General features: G+C 51.2%; 11 protein-coding genes across 11 annotated transcripts; 3 read left to right on the forward strand and 8 right to left on the reverse strand.

The window, feature by feature from the left end:
• Window positions 1-77: 77 nt before the first annotated feature.
• N7443_009763 (basic helix-loop-helix domain-containing protein) lies at window positions 78-1619 on the reverse strand (the record flags this gene model as incomplete). The annotated part of the gene is made up of 1 exon (XM_056889819.1): window positions 78-1619. The coding sequence occupies one exon, from the start codon at window positions 1617-1619 to the stop codon at window positions 78-80; it is 1542 nt and encodes a 513-aa protein (XP_056736310.1).
• Window positions 1620-5120: 3501 nt separating this feature from the next.
• Window positions 5121-5351, reverse strand: N7443_009764 (uncharacterized protein; the record flags this gene model as incomplete). Its single annotated transcript, XM_056889820.1, has 1 exon — window positions 5121-5351. One exon carries the CDS (start codon window positions 5349-5351, stop codon window positions 5121-5123), a length of 231 nt encoding a protein of 76 aa, XP_056736311.1.
• A 433-nt stretch (window positions 5352-5784) lies between these two features.
• On the forward strand, window positions 5785-7342 carry N7443_009765 (putative Golgi traffic protein SFT2; the record flags this gene model as incomplete). Its single annotated transcript, XM_056889821.1, has 4 exons — window positions 5785-6016; window positions 6210-6330; window positions 6439-6769; window positions 7190-7342. 4 exons carry the CDS (start codon window positions 5785-5787, stop codon window positions 7340-7342), a joined length of 837 nt encoding a protein of 278 aa, XP_056736312.1.
• Window positions 7343-7699: 357 nt separating this feature from the next.
• On the reverse strand, window positions 7700-10122 carry N7443_009766 (tRNA ligase; the record flags this gene model as incomplete). The annotated part of the gene is made up of 2 exons (XM_056889822.1): window positions 7700-8094; window positions 8175-10122. 2 exons carry the CDS (start codon window positions 10120-10122, stop codon window positions 7700-7702), a joined length of 2343 nt encoding a protein of 780 aa, XP_056736313.1.
• Window positions 10123-10480: 358 nt separating this feature from the next.
• Window positions 10481-11140, forward strand: N7443_009767 (ankyrin repeat protein; the record flags this gene model as incomplete). The annotated part of the gene is made up of 1 exon (XM_056889823.1): window positions 10481-11140. One exon carries the CDS (start codon window positions 10481-10483, stop codon window positions 11138-11140), a length of 660 nt encoding a protein of 219 aa, XP_056736314.1.
• Window positions 11141-11601: 461 nt separating this feature from the next.
• N7443_009768 (vacuolar protein sorting family 37 protein) lies at window positions 11602-12425 on the forward strand (the record flags this gene model as incomplete). The annotated part of the gene is made up of 2 exons (XM_056889824.1): window positions 11602-11885; window positions 11939-12425. The coding sequence occupies 2 exons, from the start codon at window positions 11602-11604 to the stop codon at window positions 12423-12425; spliced, it is 771 nt and encodes a 256-aa protein (XP_056736315.1).
• A 2261-nt stretch (window positions 12426-14686) lies between these two features.
• N7443_009769 (uncharacterized protein) lies at window positions 14687-14947 on the reverse strand (the record flags this gene model as incomplete). The annotated part of the gene is made up of 1 exon (XM_056889825.1): window positions 14687-14947. The coding sequence occupies one exon, from the start codon at window positions 14945-14947 to the stop codon at window positions 14687-14689; it is 261 nt and encodes an 86-aa protein (XP_056736316.1).
• A 427-nt stretch (window positions 14948-15374) lies between these two features.
• On the reverse strand, window positions 15375-15860 carry N7443_009770 (uncharacterized protein; the record flags this gene model as incomplete). The annotated part of the gene is made up of 1 exon (XM_056889826.1): window positions 15375-15860. One exon carries the CDS (start codon window positions 15858-15860, stop codon window positions 15375-15377), a length of 486 nt encoding a protein of 161 aa, XP_056736317.1.
• A 754-nt stretch (window positions 15861-16614) lies between these two features.
• N7443_009771 (uncharacterized protein) lies at window positions 16615-17516 on the reverse strand (the record flags this gene model as incomplete). The annotated part of the gene is made up of 2 exons (XM_056889827.1): window positions 16615-17362; window positions 17473-17516. The coding sequence occupies 2 exons, from the start codon at window positions 17514-17516 to the stop codon at window positions 16615-16617; spliced, it is 792 nt and encodes a 263-aa protein (XP_056736318.1).
• A 447-nt stretch (window positions 17517-17963) lies between these two features.
• Window positions 17964-19163, reverse strand: N7443_009772 (ferritin-like domain-containing protein; the record flags this gene model as incomplete). Its single annotated transcript, XM_056889828.1, has 2 exons — window positions 17964-18227; window positions 18282-19163. 2 exons carry the CDS (start codon window positions 19161-19163, stop codon window positions 17964-17966), a joined length of 1146 nt encoding a protein of 381 aa, XP_056736319.1.
• Window positions 19164-20636: 1473 nt separating this feature from the next.
• N7443_009773 (uncharacterized protein) lies at window positions 20637-20961 on the reverse strand (the record flags this gene model as incomplete). Its single annotated transcript, XM_056889829.1, has 2 exons — window positions 20637-20690; window positions 20749-20961. The coding sequence occupies 2 exons, from the start codon at window positions 20959-20961 to the stop codon at window positions 20637-20639; spliced, it is 267 nt and encodes an 88-aa protein (XP_056736320.1).
• Between the last annotated feature and the right edge of the window lie 884 nt (window positions 20962-21845).

The following is a 21845-nucleotide window of genomic DNA, read 5'->3' on the forward strand; positions in this document are numbered from 1 at the left end:
CTCATTCCCGTACGCCGAGAACGGTTCCCTCCTAGACGCCGTGTATGCAACTAGTCATCTCAATACTGGCATGCGTCTCACATGTCCATGCCGTATTCATCCTCCTCCTTGAAGCTCATGGCGGCGTGGCCGGCACTGCTCCAGTACTGGGGTTGGCCGTTGGCGCTGCTGGATCCACTGTGGAATTGAGGGCTTAGGTTGGGTGGGGTGAGGCCCTCGCCGCCAGGTCCAACGGGGTCACCGGAGAGGTTGGTGTGCTTGGGGACACGGAGACCGCTACCAGGACCACGAGTGTAGGCGAAGGAGCTGGGGTCGTTCCTTTCAAGAGCTTCAAGGATTTCACTGCGCATGCGTTTCTCCTCTTCCGTGGGCTCGAAGGGCCAGGTGCCGCCAAGGCTGCTGATCATCTCGGCCAGCTCGGCTTCCTGCTGGTATTTGATATGGAGGGCCCACATCAGATCGCGGGTCCAACTGACGGCGCCGTTGAGAATATCGCCCTTGTTGGGTCCTTTCTCTTTCTCTTCGATGGGGAGACCCATGGTGATATTGCCTGGTGTAGCGCGGCGTCCGTTGCCCCCAGCAAGAAGAGAGGTCGCAGCGTTGCCCCCAGCACCGGCCATGGAAAGAGTGCTGTTATTTACCAACTGCTTGCGCACCTTATCATCCTCAAGTCGGTGCTGTGGTACTAAGTGAGAAAGATCCTGGATGCGCTCATTGATATTGTCGCGACGACGGCGCTCAACCAGATTGTGTGATGCACGGCGTCGTCGGCGTTTGGCCTCTTGTGACTCCAAATCCTGGCCACTGCCAGGTAAATGGTCAACCTTGGCTGGCAAGGACGCGTGCTTGCCGGATTTGATGATCTCAGAGATGCCAGCGTGGTGTGAGTGGTGACCGGGAGAGGAAATAGGGGACTCGGCGTATGAGTGTGCGCTGCCTGATGTTCCATCCCATTGGTTAGACAAAGTCTTCTGATGGCGAGCCTGGAGTCCACCGGTTCGGATAGGCTGGCCAGGGAAGCTGCCGGACTCCGGAGTACCCAAGGTTAATGAACCCAAAGCGGGGGTCTTTGGGGTCATAGGGCTGCGGGCATCTGATGAGGTCCGATCCATGGCTTGCAAGCTCGGTCGGGACTTGTTGTTCATGTAGTTCTGGTCAAAGGAGCTGGCATTCTGGAGGTGGTTGTTCTGTTGGTTCATTCGGAACTGTTCATAGTTGAAACTGTTGTGGACGAAGGGACTGGCCATCGGTGCGTTATCTGGGGTATTGGAATAGAGATGCGACATCTGACTCTGGTGACTCATGGCGATGCCACCGGATTGGTCCTGCATGTAGTTCATGTTATCGCCGCGAGGACCGCCATTCTGTCCGCTGATCTCCAGGTCGAGCAGTTCATCGGTATCGATTCCAGAGTTTCCAAAGTTGAAGCTGGAAGACATGTTCTGTTGTGAGCCGTACGAATACGGCATGAAGCCGCCTTGCTGCATCGTCAAGTCCGAAGGATCTACTCCATCGTTGGGGGTCCCAAATTGGTTACCCATGTAACCGGAGTGAGACATCATGAAAGGATTGCTGCGATCGTCAGATTCGTGCTTGATAAAAAGACTTGCTTCCGCCATCTTCACGGACTAACGGAGGTGTAGAGGAGGTTGTAAGGGCAACGTGGGGTCGGCGCGAGTGTGGAGAGAAGTCGTTCCGTCCGATTACTGACCCTCTCTAGATAGTGATCGGCAGTGTCAGGCAGCCGTCAATGTAGATTGTCGTAAACGAGTATGTGACAAAGGGAGACCGTGGGATCTATTGGCGAGGATGACGTTAGCTGCGAGTGGCCTTGAACGGGATGCAGGGAAGCGTCGGCAAATGAGATGCGCCGACATCCGCAAGGCGACAGGAGGCAACTGAGGCCACATGGAATTCGCAACAAGAATGTCGAGGGGATGTTTACCTTCCAAGTCAAGATATACAGGCGATTGTGAGACGTCTATGGTCGCAAGGTACGGGTCGAGGACAAGGATAATTCGAGGTGGGATGAGTCGACGGTCTCGGGGGACAAATGTCCGGGGTGCAGATCGGTCCCAAGTACCAAGATCGGCAAAGCAAAGATAGAAGTAAAACGCGACCGCGTCCTAAAACAGAGATTCTCAATGAGCAAAGACCCAAAAGAGTCGGTGAAACAGGCAGCGATGGCGGAAACGTGTCTTGTCAGAAGGGGGAGGGGGTGCAAGGGAGGGAATAAGCAGGGGTAGGATAGATGAGAAATCGACAATCGAGCAGAGTTTAGACTGAGGAACAAGGCCTAGAGGCTCAGAGATCCCGTCAAGTCTCTGTCAATCGCGAAGGTATACAGAAAAAACGAAGTGGAGAGAAGGCGGGGGAGTGGAAAGAAGCGGTGGAGAGCGGTGAAGGGTGGCAATGGAGTATGGAGTTGACGCCTTGACCTTTTTGAGGCTGAGACTCTTTTCTCCACGCTGGGATAGGATGAGATGAGATGATGAGAAGTGAGATGTCTTACCAGGTATGTAACTGGGATATAGCTAGGTTGTAACCAGGTAGTGTTTCGATCCACGATACTGCTGAGGATGTTAGTTATGGTTTGACACATAGACAAACAAGAACATCTAGGCATCAACACCACGCCAAACAACATAACATAACATAACACATAGTCCAACCCATCGTGAATATCGCAGAGCCCCCACACGTGGATACAAACGCAGGAACAGGGATAAGACGAGACAACGTACCTGCGTAGAAGAGATCTTGTTGATGCCACAAAAGTCTAGTCGATCCACCGGGATAGTCTTGCGAATCATGGGGCGCGGGAGAGTAGGAAGTTCTCGAAGAGCCAAAGAAGCAGTGACAACACAGCAGTGCAGGATGAAAAGCACTTGCAGGATTTGAAAGGGACGGCGCAGACTTTAAGAACTCGAGCCCCTCCTGCACCTCTCATTTGATATATTACAACATCGGTCATGCAGCCCGGCGATCGGTGGAAATAGAGGCTTGCCGGGCTTCGGCATCGGACACGATTTCTTGTTTTACCCGTTTTAATATTTTATTATTTTTAGATGAAATGGTGTGGGTGGGTTTCATGAAGGGAGGAGGAGGGGGGGAAAAAGGTGAGGGGTGGCAACCGGTAAACCCCCGAGCCTCTTTTCCTATCTTCTCTTTTTATTTTTCAGTAACATTTCACATAGGGTGAAATAGGGTGAAGTAGGGTATAATACAGAAAATGGGAAGGGGGGAAGGGTGATACAGCCGGATTGAGTAAACGGCGCCCCATGATACCCTGATGTTTGTCACCCTCACCCGGTCATCTAAGACTATGGTCATGACTCAGAGCCAAAAAAGATATAAATTATAAATCATCCAAGAATTAATAATTTATAAATAAAAGAATAATTAAAAAAAAAAGAGATCTTGCACAGGCCGGAATGTATCAGATGGTCCTCTATGGTTACAGACACACTCTCAGCGATGAAAACCCTAATCTATCCGGTAATCTAGGACACCAGGTGCATTAGCCCGAAGATAGAATAGGGAGGCTAAGCCGTGTAGATCCGCCAATGAAACCATGTACCATGTGGTAGAGTGTCTGATCTCCCGGCATGCAGAACTATTGAGCACTTGCGCCGGAGTGAGTAAGATCGACCGCAAGTTTCATCCGGGGAATATAACGCGATAAGTGATATATACCTGGTGGTGAAGCCTAGGGGTTGTACGCGCGCGTAAGTGGCGTTATAACTGTCATAGCGGCATCTGCAGTCTGCAGTCTGCAGTCTAGAGTCTGGAGTCTGCATTTCAGGTCAGCATCTAGCATGTCGTGCAGAGAGGATCCCATAATGATCGACCATAGGAGCTTGGGCCGTGCCTCCCACACTACGAAGTGGGGTCCGTGACCGCAAGGCTCCAACGCTGGGCTCTGCTTCCCTCGCTGATCTGAGGAATGTGGCGGCCTCATGATTGGATTGGGAATGTGTCTTGGTCTGGCAACGAATCATAACCAGGGAAGCCGCACAGTGCACACCTTTCGCAACGCGGCGGAAGGGCAGAACCTGTTTCGACGAAACTGAGCCACGCCAAACTTTCCCGCAGAATGCATCTAAGCCACCTGGGCACAAAAATGCGTCGATGGCAACGTCGGAAAGGGCGATAGCACCGTGGATCTTTCCACGTCCCGTCCCGTCAAGGTTCGGAGGGTATCGCCGAGTACCCACGGTTTGATGCAAGGAGGCACGCTAGAGACACTGAAACGGATTCAACTGCTATGTTACTATGCCTTGAATGCACAGGGCCCTGGCATGACGTCGAGTATGCATTTTCCCCCAGCTTTCATGCGGTTCGGACATACTAGGGGAGGAGGCAATGTTACCCAAGCCCGCACTGCACTCGCAACCTGACTATCGGATAATTAGATACCGTTGTACGCTCGGGTAGTGGCAGTAGACTCAACCGAACAGATAGTCCAGATGCAGTTCTGCACACTATATTGTTTTCGATCGCCACAGGGTGCGCACCGGCCAGGCTGAAAGTTTGAGGAAGATCGACCACCATGACTCGTGAGGGTGGGTGGGTGTGTGGGGGGGATGTGGCGCGAAGTGTACCTCCATAGACTAACACAAATCGCGGCAAGTCCGCGTCGGGCATGCCGAAGTTAGCTGCTCCATTAGCTGCTCTAGTGTGTATGTGTGTTTGTGTGTGTGTGCTTTTTGATGTCTAGTGAAACTAGTGGCATACGAATGGAACGGAGATATGGATAGCTAAGACCAAAAAGCAGACTAAAAGATCAAACACACACCAAAAGCGAATAAGTATAGTAAGATGGTCCGTGTGTCGACCCGCTCCGGGTTTAGCTCCCTCCTCTCCGACCTCCTCCACCTCCACCACTACCTCCAACTTCAAAGGTATGTGAGAACACTTACCCTGAGACCCTCGCTCGGTCCGAGTTCCATCATCTGACACCTCTCATTCTCCCCAGTCTCGCCGATCCGGGTTGCTCGCATCGGTAGCTTCACGCCATCTCGTCATCCCCCCTTTCGACTCTCTATCCTCAGCAGATAGCGCAGCGCTTGCCGGTCCAATCATCGCCCTGCTGACCGTGATCGACCCCCTACCCCTCCTCATTGTTGGATCGTGCTCTGAAGGTTCAACGTCCCCTCCTCCGCTTGGCGATCCGGCGCGTCCGTTGACGTCGTACGCTTCGATCCGCTGCTGCCGCGTCGGAAATATCCTTCTTTCGGGCCCCCTCCAGAGCTGTTGCCTGAGTAGTCCTGAAGATCCGGTGGACTGGCGCGTCCTCCGACCAGATACAGGCAGAAACCTTGCAATCCAGTTCTGATCGGGTGGATCATTCTGTAAGGTTTCGATCGACTCGCCATTATCAGCAGCCTCCTCGAGCCCTCCAATCCGGACTCGTGTTGGAAACCGGGCGGAGGTCGTAGGGCTCAACTTTTATTGTATCGTGCGCGCTCGAGAACATAGCCCCAAATCCGTGAGCAAAAGCCGAATCCGTGTTCGGCCTGGGCGTCATCTGCTCCTCCGTTAGCTTGATCTGGTACCCACTTCCAGCCAATCCTCTGGAAACCAGTACATCATCCGGCGCAGATCATCTGCACTCCATCGTGCATAGTCCCTGCAGACGTTTCTCGGTTTCGTCTTCCTAGGCCACGGGCCTTGCCTGCAGACGCGGCCGTGCACCGTCTTTCTCTTCTTACACCGCTCAATCGGGAAATACCCAGGTCTTACAGACAAAAAGCTCGAGACTAAATCACTAGGGCTGATATCATGGCCAACAACACCTTCCGAGATTCAGTTAACTCGCTGGGCTGGTCGCGCAGAGATCCGGATCTTCCCGTACGCACCAATGCCTCCCAGGACACTTCGGTCCTTTCGCGACTGCAGTCGTTGAATCCGTTCGGCCAAGGAGGTTATGTCCAGCTCCCAACCCATAACGAAGCCCCCGGTGCTCCACTACCGGCACCCACCCGACAGCAAGAAGAAGAGGGTTTCTTTGCTTGTAAGTTTATCCTCCCTATCACTCGTGACCCCCGATCCCACAATCGTCCCGTCCAGGTCGACGCCTGATCCAGGTGGCGGTTGTGCGAGTTCCTGCGCCGGGAAGGATTCTTAACGACCATGCTTGTCTACGGGGTTTCAATCAGACCGGAGTAGATCCCTACCTAGTCCACGCTAACTCCAAGTGATTGTAGTAAGTCGATGGGATCGGTTGCTCATTTTCGGCGCCTGTAATCTGGGCGCCGCCGTCTGCTTCCTGATCTGCTTCTTCCTATTCCCCGTCCTAACGCTCAAGCCCCGTAAATTCGCGGTTCTGTAAGTTGCCCTTCCCTCTACCTACCTTTGTCCACATCCAGTGGCCTCGTCCCCCACCCATTGAACCATCCCTCTGAGCCCTCAGCTCGACCCGGATTGATCAGCCAGTCAAATCCCACGCCGGCATGATCCTGGTCATGAGCGGGCGTTTGCTCGGGCCATGTGCGAGTTCGTGGCCGACTTGCTTGCATCTAATTCGCCAGCACCGCAACTATGTCCTGCGCCTTATGCCAAGAACTTCGCAAAACAAGATCTCTGGGATATCTCCATGCTAACACTTCTACCTAGCTGGTCTGTCGGATCCGTTCTGTTCCTGCTATCATGGGCCGTTCTCATGGGACCATGGTCTTACGCTAAGCATCTGGTCTCGGGATCACGGCTCCCCTTCACGGCCGCCTATTTCGGCTCGATCTCCCTGACTCTCTACTTCGCAATCGGAGTACGTATTTCATTTCTTTGTCGATCATCTCTGTTTCCCCATACCCATACCCATATCCACACGCACCTTTTGTACCGTCGCACATCTCAAGACGCGTCGCACGGCGCCCTCAGGGGAAGGAGGAATCTTGCATCTCCTACTCTATCTCGCAGTACGACGTGACCCCCCCGTCACGCCCAACAAATCCGAATATCCCCCAAGGATGGGAGGCACTGCTATTTGGGTATCACCCTGTACTCATCGGTCTGGTGTAACCGGGCACGAGCGATACCCTGTAGACGGCAACGTTCAACGTTGATTTTACCAGTGTTCGAGCACATGAAGTCCAGAGCCGTCCATACCTTGTCCCTGCCCTGACTCCCTCTCCACATTCTTGAGCCTCGTTCTGTTACATTTGGATCATCATGCTGACTGACACAGCGCCAAAATCTCTTCCTCACCCTCATCTCCTCCATCTGCCAACTCGTCGCTCTGGTCTGGTACCTCGTTAGCTACTTTCCAATGGGCAGCACTGGCTTGCAGTATATGGGTCGCTTTGGCGCGAATCGTGTTTCTGCTTGGGTTTCTGGTTGATCCGGTCTTTACAGACGCAGGTGGGAGGTATCTGAGACCAAGCATTGGATGTAATACGGGCTAGACAATGTCTCGCATTCTAGCATCAGCGACTTCTCTTCTCATGGATTTTTTATCCTTGTATATGTCATGTCTTCAGATGGAGACTAGGGTCATAAGTAGATAATCCCATACTTCGATACGCGAATATATTGTAATGCAAACGTTTTTCGTTTTCCATTCTCATCCTTCTAGAGATGCACACATGCATGTATGGATATCGTTCTAATGATACTTATATTGCGTAACAAGCCTGAGAAAGCATAACTTCGGGTCAGTACCTCATCATCGATAGCCACATCATCTCTCATTAACAAATCAAGATTTCCCCCGACTCATAGTAACCCCGACAACCCCTTCTATAACCAAAACCCCACTAACCTCCATCTCATTAATTCCAGTAGTCCCACCACTACCCCCCTCAACCCACCTCGCCAACAAGTCATTACTCTCCTTCGGCTTAATATCCGCACTCGCCGTACCAACAGTAACATGCGCAATAGCATTCGCACAAGGCAACTCCTCTCCCCCCTCACCAGACAAGATCCGCACGACAAAAGTCATGATCCTATCGTCCCAGAGTAGTCGTTCCAGACGGACGCGCGCAGGACCGAGACTGGGTGGATTCGAAATGGGGTCTTCGACAGGGTTGTTGGTTAGAGTGTTGATGTAGGCATTTGTATAGCGGGACCAGATGGTAGGATGGGACTGCGCTGATGCACGATGGATGAGTGTTACGTGGAATGATGACTGGATGCGGCGGGATTTGAGGAGGTGGGTGTATAGTTTTGACGTCTCGGGGGGGTATTGGTGAAGAGGGTGTTGAGAGTTGAGGTGATTGTGTGCGTGGAGACGGAGATGGAGATGTATTCGATTTTGCGGGCGAGAATAGCTGGTGCCAGGTTTGTTGAACCACTTTTCTTGGGCTTGGAGTAGCCTGCTGATAAGTCTTTTTGGACTTCGTAGTCGTTCATTGCGGCAGAGATGGAGGCGTCTAGGGCGTCATGGCTGGGGATTTCAGGAACGAGGAGAGGGTAGGCGTCGTGAAGGGCGTGCACGATCGCTTCAAGGTTTTCACGCGAGGAGGCGCAGACGTCCAGGTCGATTACATGGTCGAAGTTTTCGTCTGGGTCACGGTGTATGTCGATGCCTTCGAAGCGGGCGAGGAAGCCGTTCATGATTCCGATGGTTTCTTCGGGGCTGTTGGTGCCGGCTCGGATGGTCTGGTGGTTGTTTCCTCGGTCGAGGACTCGCTTTCGGGTCACTTCTTTGATGGCGGGAAGGAGTTCGGCCTTGGGCTCATGGACATAGTGAAGAGCCACGAATTGGGTGTCTTTGATCACGGGGAAGATGTCTTCCATTAGCTGTTTGCGCTCTCGGCGCTGGTGATTGTTTCGGTCTGCGATGACGACGGGGGATTCTGACATTGCGTTGGTGATCTCGAAGGCGAACTTCTTCGGCTTGTTCTTCTGCTTGGGGATGTTGTCGTTCTGAATGTGTCCCCATCCAAAGAGATGTACCAAAGCTAGGGCCACTGTGGTCTTACCACAGCCCAGCGAGGCGATGGGAGCGAGAACAACGTTCTGAGTTGTGTCTTTGCCACCCTTCTTCCCTTCAGCTTCCATGGCGATAATCTCGGATCCCTTCAGTCCCCGCTCCTGCAAGAACGCTTCACGCAAGGCAATGATACCATGATTATGGGTGTACTGGTTAATAAGCGCGGGATCTCTGATGAACTGCCTGCGCGCAAACTGGAGATATTCCTCGGTGATCTTCTCATGTTTCTTGATTCTGGGAAGCCTTCCTGCAATAACGGCCTTGGTGCATTCACGCCATTGGCGGTACATCAAGTAAGGCTCCTCAAACTTGTACTTGAAGAACCAATCCTGATAGGGCCCACCATTTTCACTCAGCTGGCATCGAATCACGAAACCTTCAGTTTCACGGCCGTCCCAAGTTCCTGTTTCAGCGCAACCTTCGAGGAAACTCTTGACAGATGCAATGTCGTCTCGCATCTCGTACTTGGCTTTCTTGAAGCCCCAATCATCTGCAAACTCATGCACTCGCTCACCAGACATTGTAGCAAACGTGGGGAGGTTGTAGTTGAGACCATGAATGTAGATACCAGAAGCAGCCTCATCGTAGGCGAGAACGTGCTCCTCAAAGGTGTCGTCACAAAGCTCTCCGACAGCAGTAACGTTCATTTCACGCAACTTCCTGGCAAGGTCTTTCGAGGACTTGCCAACGGAAGCAACATGGCGTTCAACCCACTTCTCACCAGCCTGGGCGTGGCTGAGGTTGGTATCATGACGAACACCAGTTGAGTGTTTGCTACAAACGAGTAATTTGTCGTCTTCCATACCAGCGATGAAAATGATGCATCCATTTTCCTTCACGCTCATCTCATAGGGTCCCTTGGTGTTGTGCTCAATGTTCATCCATTTCGTATTGTTGGTCTCGTCAATGTTGAAAAATTTGTCGTAGCCGCGCACTGCGATCTCGGGCTGACCATCCTTGCGCCTTGTGGTGAAAAGTCCACGGGCATACGTGGGAAGACCCTTGCTCTTGTAATCCCAGTCGTTGAACTTCCACGAGTCCACAGTCACATTCTTGGTGCCCGCGATGTCGAAAGTAGTCTTCTTGCAGGTGTAGGTTCGCTTCTTTGTGCCTTTGTCCTGCTTCCGAGCTGCCTCCAATGTGATCAGGAGCTGCCCGACTTGGCCGGGGTCCTGCGCAGGCATAATTGTAGGTTTTGAAGGGCCGATCGGTGGGAGCGGAAATCGTGAGTGGGATGGAGGGGGAGGCGGGGTGAAGATGAAAGAAAGGGAAAAATTGAGAGCGCAGTGTAGCCAATCGCGCAGGTACCTTGTGTCTTAAGAACCCGTAGAAAAGCTACAGTGTTTTACTTAGCGCAAGGTTGAAAACAAGAGTCATCGAAAGTGTGTCACAGGCTGCGGGGAGCCAAAAAGGTTAGGCGGACACAGCCTTATCGTGTCGCCTTTTTTCCCCGCCGCAAATTTCCATCTCCAATTCAACCTAACTTAAAAGTCAATATCCTGACTCAAATATTCTTGAGGTTACTGTGACTCAGACGCAACCATGGCCCAGCAGAATCCCTACCTCTTAGCTTGCGACAACCCTTCGGCACTTCTGGAGCTCCTGAGCGCTAATCCGTCTATCGCATCCTGCCAGGACGAGTCCGGCTACTCTCTTCTACACGCTGCCGCATCCTATGGCCATGCCGACCTCCTCCGTGTCCTAGTCAAAGACTACAACGTTGATGTCAACCTTCTCGATGAAGACGGCGACACCTGCCTCTTCGTGGCCGAGGACGCCAAGATCGCCCGGTGCCTGGTGGAGGAGCTTGGAGTTGACTATAAGAGGATGAACTTTGAAGGGCTCAAGGCCCACGAGAAGCTGGAGTCCGAGGGCGAGTTCCCTCAAGTCAGCGCATATCTGCGAGAGGTGCTTGGAGAGCCTGCTCCCGCCCCAACGGATTCGCCTGTCGGTCCCTTGAACCCCCCAGGACCTATCCCCGCCAATATTAAGGTCAACATCGGCACAATGACAGAACAAGAGGCGAGCGCTGGCGAGACGGCGGTCGATCCTGAGTTTAAGCGTCGCATCGATGAGTTGGCGGCTCGTGATGATTTCCACAGTGAAGCTACGCAGGCTCAGTTGCGGGAGCTAGTGATGGAAGCCATCTCGGGCTCCCAAATTGAGACTGCGGACCGAGAGTCGCGCAGGAGAATTGAATAATGGGAGATCGTGTAGAATACTTCTTCTCTCTGGGACCTTCTACTCTCCAACACCCCGGCTCCGCTGTCTGAGAGCATCTTCGCGCCTTTCGTGGGCGTATTGGCCACATACGTTGCGGTCTTTTGGCGTCGCAAACCTATGACGCTTAGCTACCAAGACCTCTGGTTCCAAGCCATATCTACCCGACATCCTAGTGTCGCCTTTCACGGCCTCGCATTCCAGTCTGGTAGTACGTCGACTTGAATAGCCTGTGTTCAGCAACCATGCCGCTGCACTATAATTAAATAACGAAATGAATGAGCAAACCCGAAGTTCATATGTCTGATACTATTCTCCAATTCCTAAAGCGAAATGTAGATTGCTATTGCTCTTATCGGGGCTCTCTAATCTCGGGCCGCCAAGCTCTCGCTGCTTTCCCGCATCTCCAACTTTCCAACGTCCGAACCCCACATCACCACATCATGTCTCAATCCGCGTCCCCCTTTCCTACACAGCCATCATTCTACTCGACGCCTCCGATGTCGCATCCAGCGCTCAACGCCGATACACCACCACCGCCCCCTCCCAAACCCAGCAGCCATGAAGCGAGTCGAGGAGGCACTCCCCAGAACACCTCGATGGCACCGCAACCACAAGCCAGCTATCAGCCAGATGCTCAGGCCTATTACCAAAACCAACAAACACCCCTCCCAGCACCCCCATCAATCGAAGAAGGCTGGCTCCCAGAATTTGTAAAGGACAAATCGTGCGTATTCCTCCCCCAAGCCAACCTAAACCCAATCCAACTAATAACCCCAGAACAACCGATCTCCAATCAATCCTTAAAGATTCAAGCTTAATAACCGCCCTGTCAAACCAACATCCCTCCCACACATCCCGCCAAGATTACCTCGACACCCTAATCCAAACAAACAAGGACCTCGTAACCCGCCTCCTAGAAATGCAGTCCCACGTCGCCGAGCTACGCGCCTCAACCGAGAAAATGCTTCTCACACACCAATCCTTGGAAGTCTCCTGGCGCAAGAAACAAACGGAGATGGACACCGCGCTGGCGCCGTGGTCGCCTAAGACTTTATACCAGCGCCTGAGCGCAGCGATCGCGGAGCAGGAGGCTGTTTGTCATGCAGTGGAGGAGAGTTTCCTTGACGAGGACCATCATGGTCGGGCGACGGAGAAGGACATTACAGATTGGGTCAGGAGGGTGAGGAGTGAGGCTTCGAAGCTTGCGTCTAGAAAGGAGGCGAAGGCGAGGTGGGATGAGGGTAGGGTTGGGGGATGGCGTTGAATTGGACCCAACGTGCCTTTTAGTTGTAATGATATTACGCCGCCACCGAGTTCATGAATTGATCATTGACTGAGTCTGTTACGAAGTAGCTCCGGTGCACAATATGCCTAGACTTATTGGAAGTCATTGAGAAATACAGAGAAGTGCAAAACCAACTTCACCGATGCGCACGCTTGACTTGATTCTGAGTCCCATAGCCAAGACTCTAGCCCGGAAATTAAGCATAATACAGCGGACCGCCTAAATGCTAATACGCTCTGCCAAATTATGCTGACACCTAAGAATGAATCTACTAGCTTTGAGGTATAGGCTTTGTGTTTCCGAACCAACAAGCTAGGTCGATAGACGGCCAGTATGATAACCCAACGAATAGCGAACAAGCTGTCACATGATGGAGGTTAAGCTGACAGCCTGACACGTTTTCGCCGCAGCAACCGATACCCCGCAAGATCATCATGAGTCCTTGAGAAATTGCCAGATAGCGGACAAAGTGCCCCTTCAGCTTTATTGTGTGGGACTTATATTTGCACCCCGAACGGCAATCGTCCGTACGAACTTCTCAAAAGAGCTTCCTACTTGGATATGCCAGTTACCCCGAGTTGAGGAAAGTTGGAACGCAGAGTTGCAGGCTCTTGAGGGCCATTTAGGCCAGATTTACTCAGTCGCCTTCTCGCCCGACGGCCGGCTTTTAGCATCTGGATCCTATGACAAGACAGTGCGCCTCTGAGATACTACAACAGGCACACTCCAGCAGACTCTCGAGGGTCATTCTGGTCTTGTTCAGTCAGTGGCCTTCTCGCCCGACGGCCGACTATTAGCGTCTGGATCCTATGACCACACAGTGCGCCTTTGGGACCCTGTGACGGGTGTCCTCCAACGTACCCTTGAAGGTCATGTAAATTGGGTTCAATCGGTGACCTTCTCCCCTGACGGTCGTCTGCTAGCGTCAGGCACAGACGATTATGCTGTGTGTCTGTGGGACATAGCGTCAGGCATGCTCCAGAAACCCCTTATTGGCCATTCAAATTGGGTCAGTCAGTAGCTTTTTCACCCACCGACCAACTATTAGCTTCTGGGTCCTATGATCACACAGTGTGCCTGTGGGACACCGTGACAGGCACACTCCAGAAGACTCTTGAGGGCCATTCTAGTGCGGTGCATTCAGTGGCTTTCTCGCCCAACGGCCAGCTGCTGGCCTCTGGCTCTGAGGATTGTATGATACGTCTCTGGTCCATGGCGTCGGGCATGCTACAGCAGACTCTCTAGGGCCATACCAAGCGGGTTCGGTCGCTGGCCTTCTCGTCTAACGGCCATCTACTAGTGTCCGGCTCTTATGATAGGACGGTGCTTCTATGGGACATATTGACGGGCAAGCTTCAGCAGACTTTTGAGGGCCATTTAGACGGAGTTTACTCGGTGGCCCTCTCGCCTGATGGTCGGCTGCTGGCATGTGGCTCTGATGATTACGCTGTGCGACTTTGAGACACGGCGTCAGACACGACCCAGTCAAGTCTCGAGAGCCATTCAGGTGAAGTTCACTCAGTGGTCTTCTCCCCTGACGTAGCTAGAGTCTTCCCCATGCATAGGCCCTTCTCGCTGGTTTAGTCGACTATTATTAGAAAATACTTCACTGCAGACAACTTTACCGATTTCATCTACCTTACTTTTCGTTCTGCTGAAGTTCCAAGACATTTTTGATATGAATTCAGCATAGTCGGATTTACAGTCCTAAATTGATAATCGAGTACACAGTTAGATAGTGCATTATATGCGCTTTATTGTGCACTGTATTTTCGGCTCCTTGAAACTTATAATGTGCTAATTTAATATTTGGAAATATCGCCTATATCTCTTCGGGGGTACTAGAACATAAATTAGTCGCGATAAGGAGCGCGGCTAATACTTTAGAATGAATAAGGTTACTCGTCAACCTGGAGACGCAAGTTCGTGACGTGTCGGCGTTTTTCGTCTGAGGTTCCGTGCCGATGTCTATGGCGGGATTAACTGCTCTTGAGCCGGAAGCTCCCTTTGCTGTCGTAAATTTTGCGATAGTCACCGTGGGTATTGTAGGGGGCGTCAGAATGTGATTTTGCCTCGTTATCCGGTGGCTCGCCCTCTGTCTGAGGGACGTCCATCGCGGATGGTGTGTCCTGGCGCTACTGTGCAGATTATCGACTTGTTGGGAAAGACTTTCGGGTGAGACTTGCAGAAGATGCGTTTGTAGAATGGAAAGAAAGTCAGGATAACGACTGATACTTTAGTTAAGCTTGGATCAGGATGTCTAACCCACCACCCATGACCTTAGAGACGGCGGTGGCGGCGCCGGCGAGCAGCTCGAGGTTTCCCACGTCGCCTTTAATAATGTGCGCATTGGGGTTAACCTTGGTGAGCGAGATCAAACTAATGGCGTTGTCGGGGTCGCGGACGATGCCGAAGATAGTGTTGAATGGGTTGCTGGAAAACTGCCTGACGAGCTCAAGGCCCAAGCCTCTTGTAGCGCCAGTGATAGCGTAAGAAGGCATGACAAACAAATAAAGATGGAACGTAAAGGTTGGTAATTTGTTGTGAACAGCTCAATTGCTAATTTCGGGCTCTGACAGATGCTAGATGTCTGTTTAGGTCATTCCTTAGCCTCTTCATCGGCTTTTATAGGGGTTATTTCTGGATTTCAGATTTCAAATCAAGTCGGTCAGCATATCTGCAAATAGCCTCTCAGGGTGACAGTCAGCAGCCTTGCTGATCTAGATTTCCACATATTAGAGGTAACAGCAGCTTATCGACAGAATTATCGGCCGACGGGTGTATATTGCGCCGGACGGAGCTCACACTAATAACGTATGTGGTTACTATAGCAGTCCGAATACTTTTTGGGTTATTCCATGTTCCCAATCTAATATGCATGGAGCTCAGTCAAGGGACACTTAACTGAGTTCGAATTTCGGCTATTAATTATGGCGGTATTGAGAATGACTGCATGATAGATTCCCAGTCCATGTCAAATAATTCCAGCCCCGTGAGATCATCCGAAAGCGGCCATTCTTGCGTTTGGAAATTTCCTTTTCCGCCATCGTCAGCTCCCTCAAAGGGTCCCACTTGAGTGCCATCTCCAGGTGCGTCGCGGTTCAGTTGCTCTGTCGGACTCCGATGACTATCTTGGATATTTGTGAGAGGCTGACAGTCTCGCATGAGGTCTGTCTCAACAGCAGCTGTATTGGTGCCGGAAATTGCATCACGGAGCTTTTTAGAATAGGCGATGGCGAGTTTCTTTTGTTTCGTGATGAACGGGACCATGTTGTCGCTCGTCCTAATGACTCCCGCAAACGGGGCTTGCGCGACTCTTTCGAATTTCGCGGCAAGATCGCCAATAATCTGGATAAAATTTATCTCATCGGCAATCTGTTGAGCTGCATGCCTGGAGCGGCTTTCATCAAGCATTTCCGGGACGGACAAGATATGTGCTGCATCTGTGCGGGCTGGCACTATAGTGCTTTCGACAAGAGTGAAAGTTAGCCGTATGAGGCTGGCAAGCACGTAACAAATTCTCCAGGAAACAGTGCACGGCAAAAATTGAATAGTCAAGTCATGTATCACCAGAACTTTCTGAACAAAAGCTTTGTTAGAGTCCAGCAAGTGCCACATCATCGCGGCTCTAGAGGGCGTGAGCAAAGGCTGAACGTGGATACGGCTAGTGCCTATATCAGGTGCTCTATTTGGCGCAGGCTCCCAGAGCTCATTGTGAACAGCCCCTTCCAAAATATAAGATTCCGTGTAATCAAGCTCCATATTTACCATGCTGTTGTCTATAAAGATATTAGTGAAAAGTTTATATCAGATTTGTTTCGTTTACACAGACCTGTGCGAGCCTCTTCTCCCGCAGCAGCTAATGTTTTAATGAGCTGTAACTCGCGGAGGAATCCATCTGCAGTCATTGAGACACCCGGACATCCTTGGACTGAGGTATACTCCACATCGAAGTAGCTGAACGTTCTCCGACTCGACCAGCAAGGGATGCGAGGAGCACAAGCGGTTCTATTTGCTTATCCGTGTGGTATTGGCCTGCTGTAGCCAAGTGGCGACAGCAGTCTTCCATATACCTGCTAATTTGCATCACCGGTGGTCTCTGGAGAGATCTCGAGAAACTTTCAGGCACAGGGCTTATTAGCGCGCAGTCAATTGTATAGCTGGTGCGTTAAGGGGCGTTGGCGAAATTCCGTAACACATACCCGGCAGACAACCAATATGCTCCTAGGAGGGCACGCTTCTTGGCCAAGCTTGCAGCAATACTTTTATCAAGACTTAAATCGTAAACCATGGTGACGCATAGTTGCATCATCGCAAACATATCTCGCTCTCCATTCGGTGAGGCAAAATAGTGCCGCCAAGCTGCATAAATTAGGAGTGCTTGCAGGGCCTGCAGGCTCCTCTCGCCGCGGCCTATGAGCTTGGAACTTATTTGTGCTTGTATCTCCTCCCCAAGCAGCCTCTGAAGAGATGGGTCTGAGCGGAGTGCCACAGATATAACTACCAGGAAAAGTAAGGGGGCATCTTGCCTGAGCTTGTTCGCATCGATCCCCTTGTCCAAGACCACGAAGGGAAAGAAGGTGGCATAGTGAAGAGTGAACTCAGCCAGCAGAGCCTCTGCATACTCCAGAGTAATGATATGCCGGTCAACTAGGTCCGCATAGCCCTCACTGGTGCTGGGCGGGATGACAGCTGTTGGTGGTGTTAGTGACGAGCGTATCCTCGAAGACAAATTATCCACTGAGGTACGAGATATATAAGCATGGGGCGTGGAAGGCTGCAGAGGCGCCGTGAGATTCCCAGATGAGAGTGTAGCCCCAGAAAATGCTGAGTCACTAATGCAGTTTTTGTCCTTGTCAAGGGTGGATACTCGCGTGACTAGTTCCTCCAACCTGGCCTCCAGTCCCTCAATCCGTCTGTGAATACAAGCCGCAAATTAGTATCTGATATGTGTCCAGTCGACTCAAAAGGAGATGTTTCTTGAGCGGCCGCTATAGATGCGCACAGTGCCGTCCCTACCTTGTACCTCTCTGCTTGCGCCTCCTTTGCGGCAGATCCAAAAAAGTGCATTCTTTCCCAAGACGAGCACACCTTTCACAGTCGTCCTCCGCAATTCGGCGGCTGCATTTTGCTTTTGCAGACGTACAGCTCAGGCATGCACGCCTCTTGGCAACACTGACCCCCGGACCCGGCCCGGCGTGAAGCTGGTTTTACTACGGCTGTATGCTTAGAAAAATATAACTAAAGACACAAATGTAGAGGCCCTCCTTAGATACTTTCTTAGTCAAGCTATACGTTCACTCTATGTAGCACCCCCTTGCCTATATTGGATGATTTAATTATAGCTTTGTAAAACCGGTACTAGAATACCGAAATAATTGATCGAATGGTAGCCTGATAGTCTGACTGAGCTCGATTTCAAGAAACGAATAGTATTGACATAAAAATATGTGATAATAAAATTAATATATTGCGGGATTTGTTGTGCCGACCGCTCGGATAGAAGACACTGTTAATTTACTGCAAAAAGGCAGCAACGGCAGCCACAGCTCCAAAGACACTGGCGAAAACGCTCACGCTCTTTCCGCTTGCACCGTTGAAGACGGGAGAGGACGACGCAGCGGCGGACGCAGAGGTCATGCTGCCCGAGGACATGGAGGGCATGCCGGTCTTAGAGGCGGAGGGCATAGACATGGTCATTGAGGGCCAGCCGGACATGGAGGGCTTCGAGCTGCCGCTACACTTGGAGCCCATTCCCATGGGTCCATTGGGCTCACCAACCTGGAAAAGGTTAACATTGGATATTCCGATAATTTTTAATGCATTCTAACATACCTCGACGATGGCGGGGCCGGCGACGATGTTGTCATCCGTAGCCTGCTTGTTGCCCTTGGTCAGGACCACGTAGCTCTGGCCAGCAATACCCTCTGGGACAGTGACGCTGAACTTGCCGGCACCAGTGGACTCAAGGGGAGCCCAGACAGGGCCAGTGACAGTGATGAAAGCGGCGTAGATGTCCGAAGTGTCCTTGGGCATATCACCGGCAACCATCAGGTCGACCTTGGCGCCGGTCATGACGGGAGCCATGGAGGGCATAGTCAAGGCGGGGAAGGCCTTGACCGGCAGCTTGCCATTGCTCTCGGGGCAGGAGGCAATGAAGAGCGAGGCGAGGGTGTAAACCTCATCGAAGTCGAGCGGGTTGTCGAAAGGCTGAGGAGCGGGGGCCTCGCCAAGGGCGGCACGCAGGTAGGCGCTGTGACGGGCTTCAACGGTCAAGATGCTGCCGGCGGCAGTGAGGTAAGTCTTGTCCATGATGCTGGCGGCCGCACCAAGGTAGGCACTCACTCCAACTCCCTCCAGGATACTACCGAGGGCAAGGAAAGACTTGACGTCGGTGGAAGGGAAGACATAGGTGCAAGCCTCGACGGGCTTAGCGCCAGCGGCCTTCAGAGCCTTGGTCAAGAACTGGACGTGCTGCTGCTCGTCACTGGCGGTCTCCTTGAGGTTGGCGTAGAAGGGATCCTGCATGCCGGCCTTCTGGAAGTCGGCTTGAGTGTAGTTCTTGAGACCCTCCTGGTAAAAGGCGGCTTCGAGGTGCTCCAAAGTCAACGCGTAGTTGAGGACATCGGCATCGGTGATTTGAGCGCGCTCAACGAGAGGAGTAGCTTGGGCAAGGCCCATGGCCGCGCTGGCAAGAGCCACAGAGGAGAACTTCATTTTAGAGAATGACTGTAGTGAGAAGATTGAGGATGAAGAGCACTAAGAGGGCAGCAATACACCAACTACTTTATACTCTGGGCCAGGGTCAACAACAGATGCAGCACGGCAGTGGTCTATGGCTCTCAATTTCGGAAGGGTACCTGCATCTACCAAGAAAACTCTAGCTTCCCCCTTTCCTGCTCCACATGTAGTATGGGATGTGCAGATCCAGCCGGTGCTCGAGCCAAACTGGCTGTCGATCGTCCTTGGAACCCATGCGAAAGGGTCAGTGCCTACCTGATGGCAATCTCCGGACTACTCAACTAAGACACAAATCAGGTTTTATTAGGGACCCTACCCCACCCGTGCGCTGAGGACATGGAGTCAATATTGGCAGATCGCATATTTGTGACTGGTGCGATAAAATTGGTTCATCCGGCTCAAAAGGTTCCGACAACTACATAGTCCAAGCTCGTGTGGAGTCGATCTAGAGGCCCACTTTCCGACGCCAATCGCTGCAAATCCTATACGGCCAAGATACGAGCGATAACGAGAACGAGCGCGACCGAACTTCTACAAACTCTGTTCACCTTACCTCCTCGTTTTCCCTCTTGGCATGTCTATTCGACATGGATCGATCCACCGTGACAGAAAAGGGTCTTGGGCGCAAATATGACAAATTTCCGAAAGACTCCGCCCCAGTTCTAGAACTTACTGTACTGCCGAGAACCCACGCCACATCAAGCACCCCCATTCCTCACCAAAAAGAGCTCGTTTTGAGACTACTACACTTTGAGAGCATTCTGCTGACGTCTGTTTATCAGTACAGCATAGGTAACATGAGCTCATGACCGGCTTATTGCGATGGTCAAACCAACCCAAGATCCTTTAGTCTTTGCAATTGTTACTTTTTGAGGTGCTTGGTTTTGAGGCAGGCCTCCAAGCACTCAGGAATAGCGAGGACGCCCCCATGTACATTTCCTAATACCTAGCATCTCCCAGATCTTTGGCTCAAAAAGTCTCACCCGCTCGCTTCCTGAGTAGGGGATTGAGCAAGGGTGAGGGTTATATTCGCTCCTTATCCCCTCAGCGGTCTCCCGCCGCTCCTTGCCAAACCCTTGCCCACCAACCTCTTTTAAGTCTATCTTGTAGGGCGGCAGTATATTGTCTTATTATACCTGACGTATGTGTTATTAGGAAGATCCGGAGATTGTCATCTGCACGCTGCAATTTCCGGTAACTATGCCTTGTCGCCCAGGAATACGGCGCCTATCAGAATATGACTGCTTGGCGGCAGAATTTTCGCCAAAACTTCTTTTTGATTGGATGTCTCTGATTACGGAGAGGTTTAAATGCAAAAAATGCTTATCCAAAAAGTAGATTTTTTGTACCGAAAGATTAATGATAGTAGGTAGGGTAGGTATTTCCAACATGTCAGATGGAACCGTGAAACCAGTACTTAAAGAAAAGCACATGACTTTGAAAACATTCTCAAAGATTGTTGAGACTGCATTGCGCATTCAGGTCGAGGTTGAGGAGACCGATCTGTTATTTGTTAGTTAATTGATGGAATCGGCCGCCAAAGAATTCAATAGCATCGCACCTGTTCGACGTCTTGCTGGGAGCAGCAGTAGACATCGCCGCCAGAACAACTATCGCCGAGAAGGCCCGAGGCGATATTACCCAGGGAAATAAGGCCACCATTGCCATTGCCTTTGCAAATAACTACCTGGTTACTCTCACACATGGTGCTTTTGGCGAGAGAGCCCGTAATGGCAAAGGCAGCAAGAGCCAACGAAGTAAAGAAGCTCTTCATAATGGTTGAAGGAAATTGGATGATTGTAGCGGTTGGTAAATATTATTTGCTATTTTTTAACAAAGAAGGTCTGATAAAAGGGAAGTTCAAGGTGAACTATGTTGTTATATATACATCGATGGACTCCAAGAAGAAATTCAATTGAATCAACTTCGCAAAGATTTAAACGCTCAAGAGTCTCTTACCTCAGTCAATAGTCTCTTACCTCAAAGACCACTAATTCATATACAATTTAGTGGACTGAAAATGCTGCTCTGCTCATAATGACGTGGGCGACTACTATCAACAAGGGCTCATCTGGTCTGAAAACGGCTCCGTGGCCTCTAAAGAGTAAATATCGGCGAGAAAATAACATAAGCAACTTGAGTTCGACTCGTAATACTTGATTTTAAGACGGTTGCCACATTCTAGAACTCATGGTACTAACGATCGTTTTCTTCTTCCGGGGCATCCGCGTGAACGGTGGGGTAGCTGAACCATAGGTTTGGAAAGTATCACCCCGGAATAACAAGTGGCCGCTTTTAGCAATGTTTTACTTTTCTATTTTTGTACGAGATTTTAGTCTCTGACAGTATTCCAACGTTTATGTAAAATACACGCCTATCAGAGTCTGCGTGGCCTACATCTAAATTGAGTTGCGTGTTTGGGAGATGTATTCAATGCGAGATGGGCTCCCATCCATACTTTAACCACTCACGATTGGAGGTCTAGGAAGTTCATGTGGGCTTGAGCCGGAAAAACTAGATGCCGGTGAAGACTAAAACAGAGAAAAGGGAGAAAGGAAATGACGATGGATTTAATTCATGCGCACGTTTTTGTGAGGCCACATCGAAGGTACTTACTGTACAAATCATAACCGTGCATGTGTACGTGCGCAGGTACGT

Source organism: Penicillium atrosanguineum, assembly GCF_028827265.1.
Source record: "Penicillium atrosanguineum strain IBT 20685 chromosome Unknown utg000008l_segment0_segment0, whole genome shotgun sequence".
Lineage (NCBI taxonomy): Eukaryota > Fungi > Ascomycota > Eurotiomycetes > Eurotiales > Aspergillaceae > Penicillium > Penicillium atrosanguineum.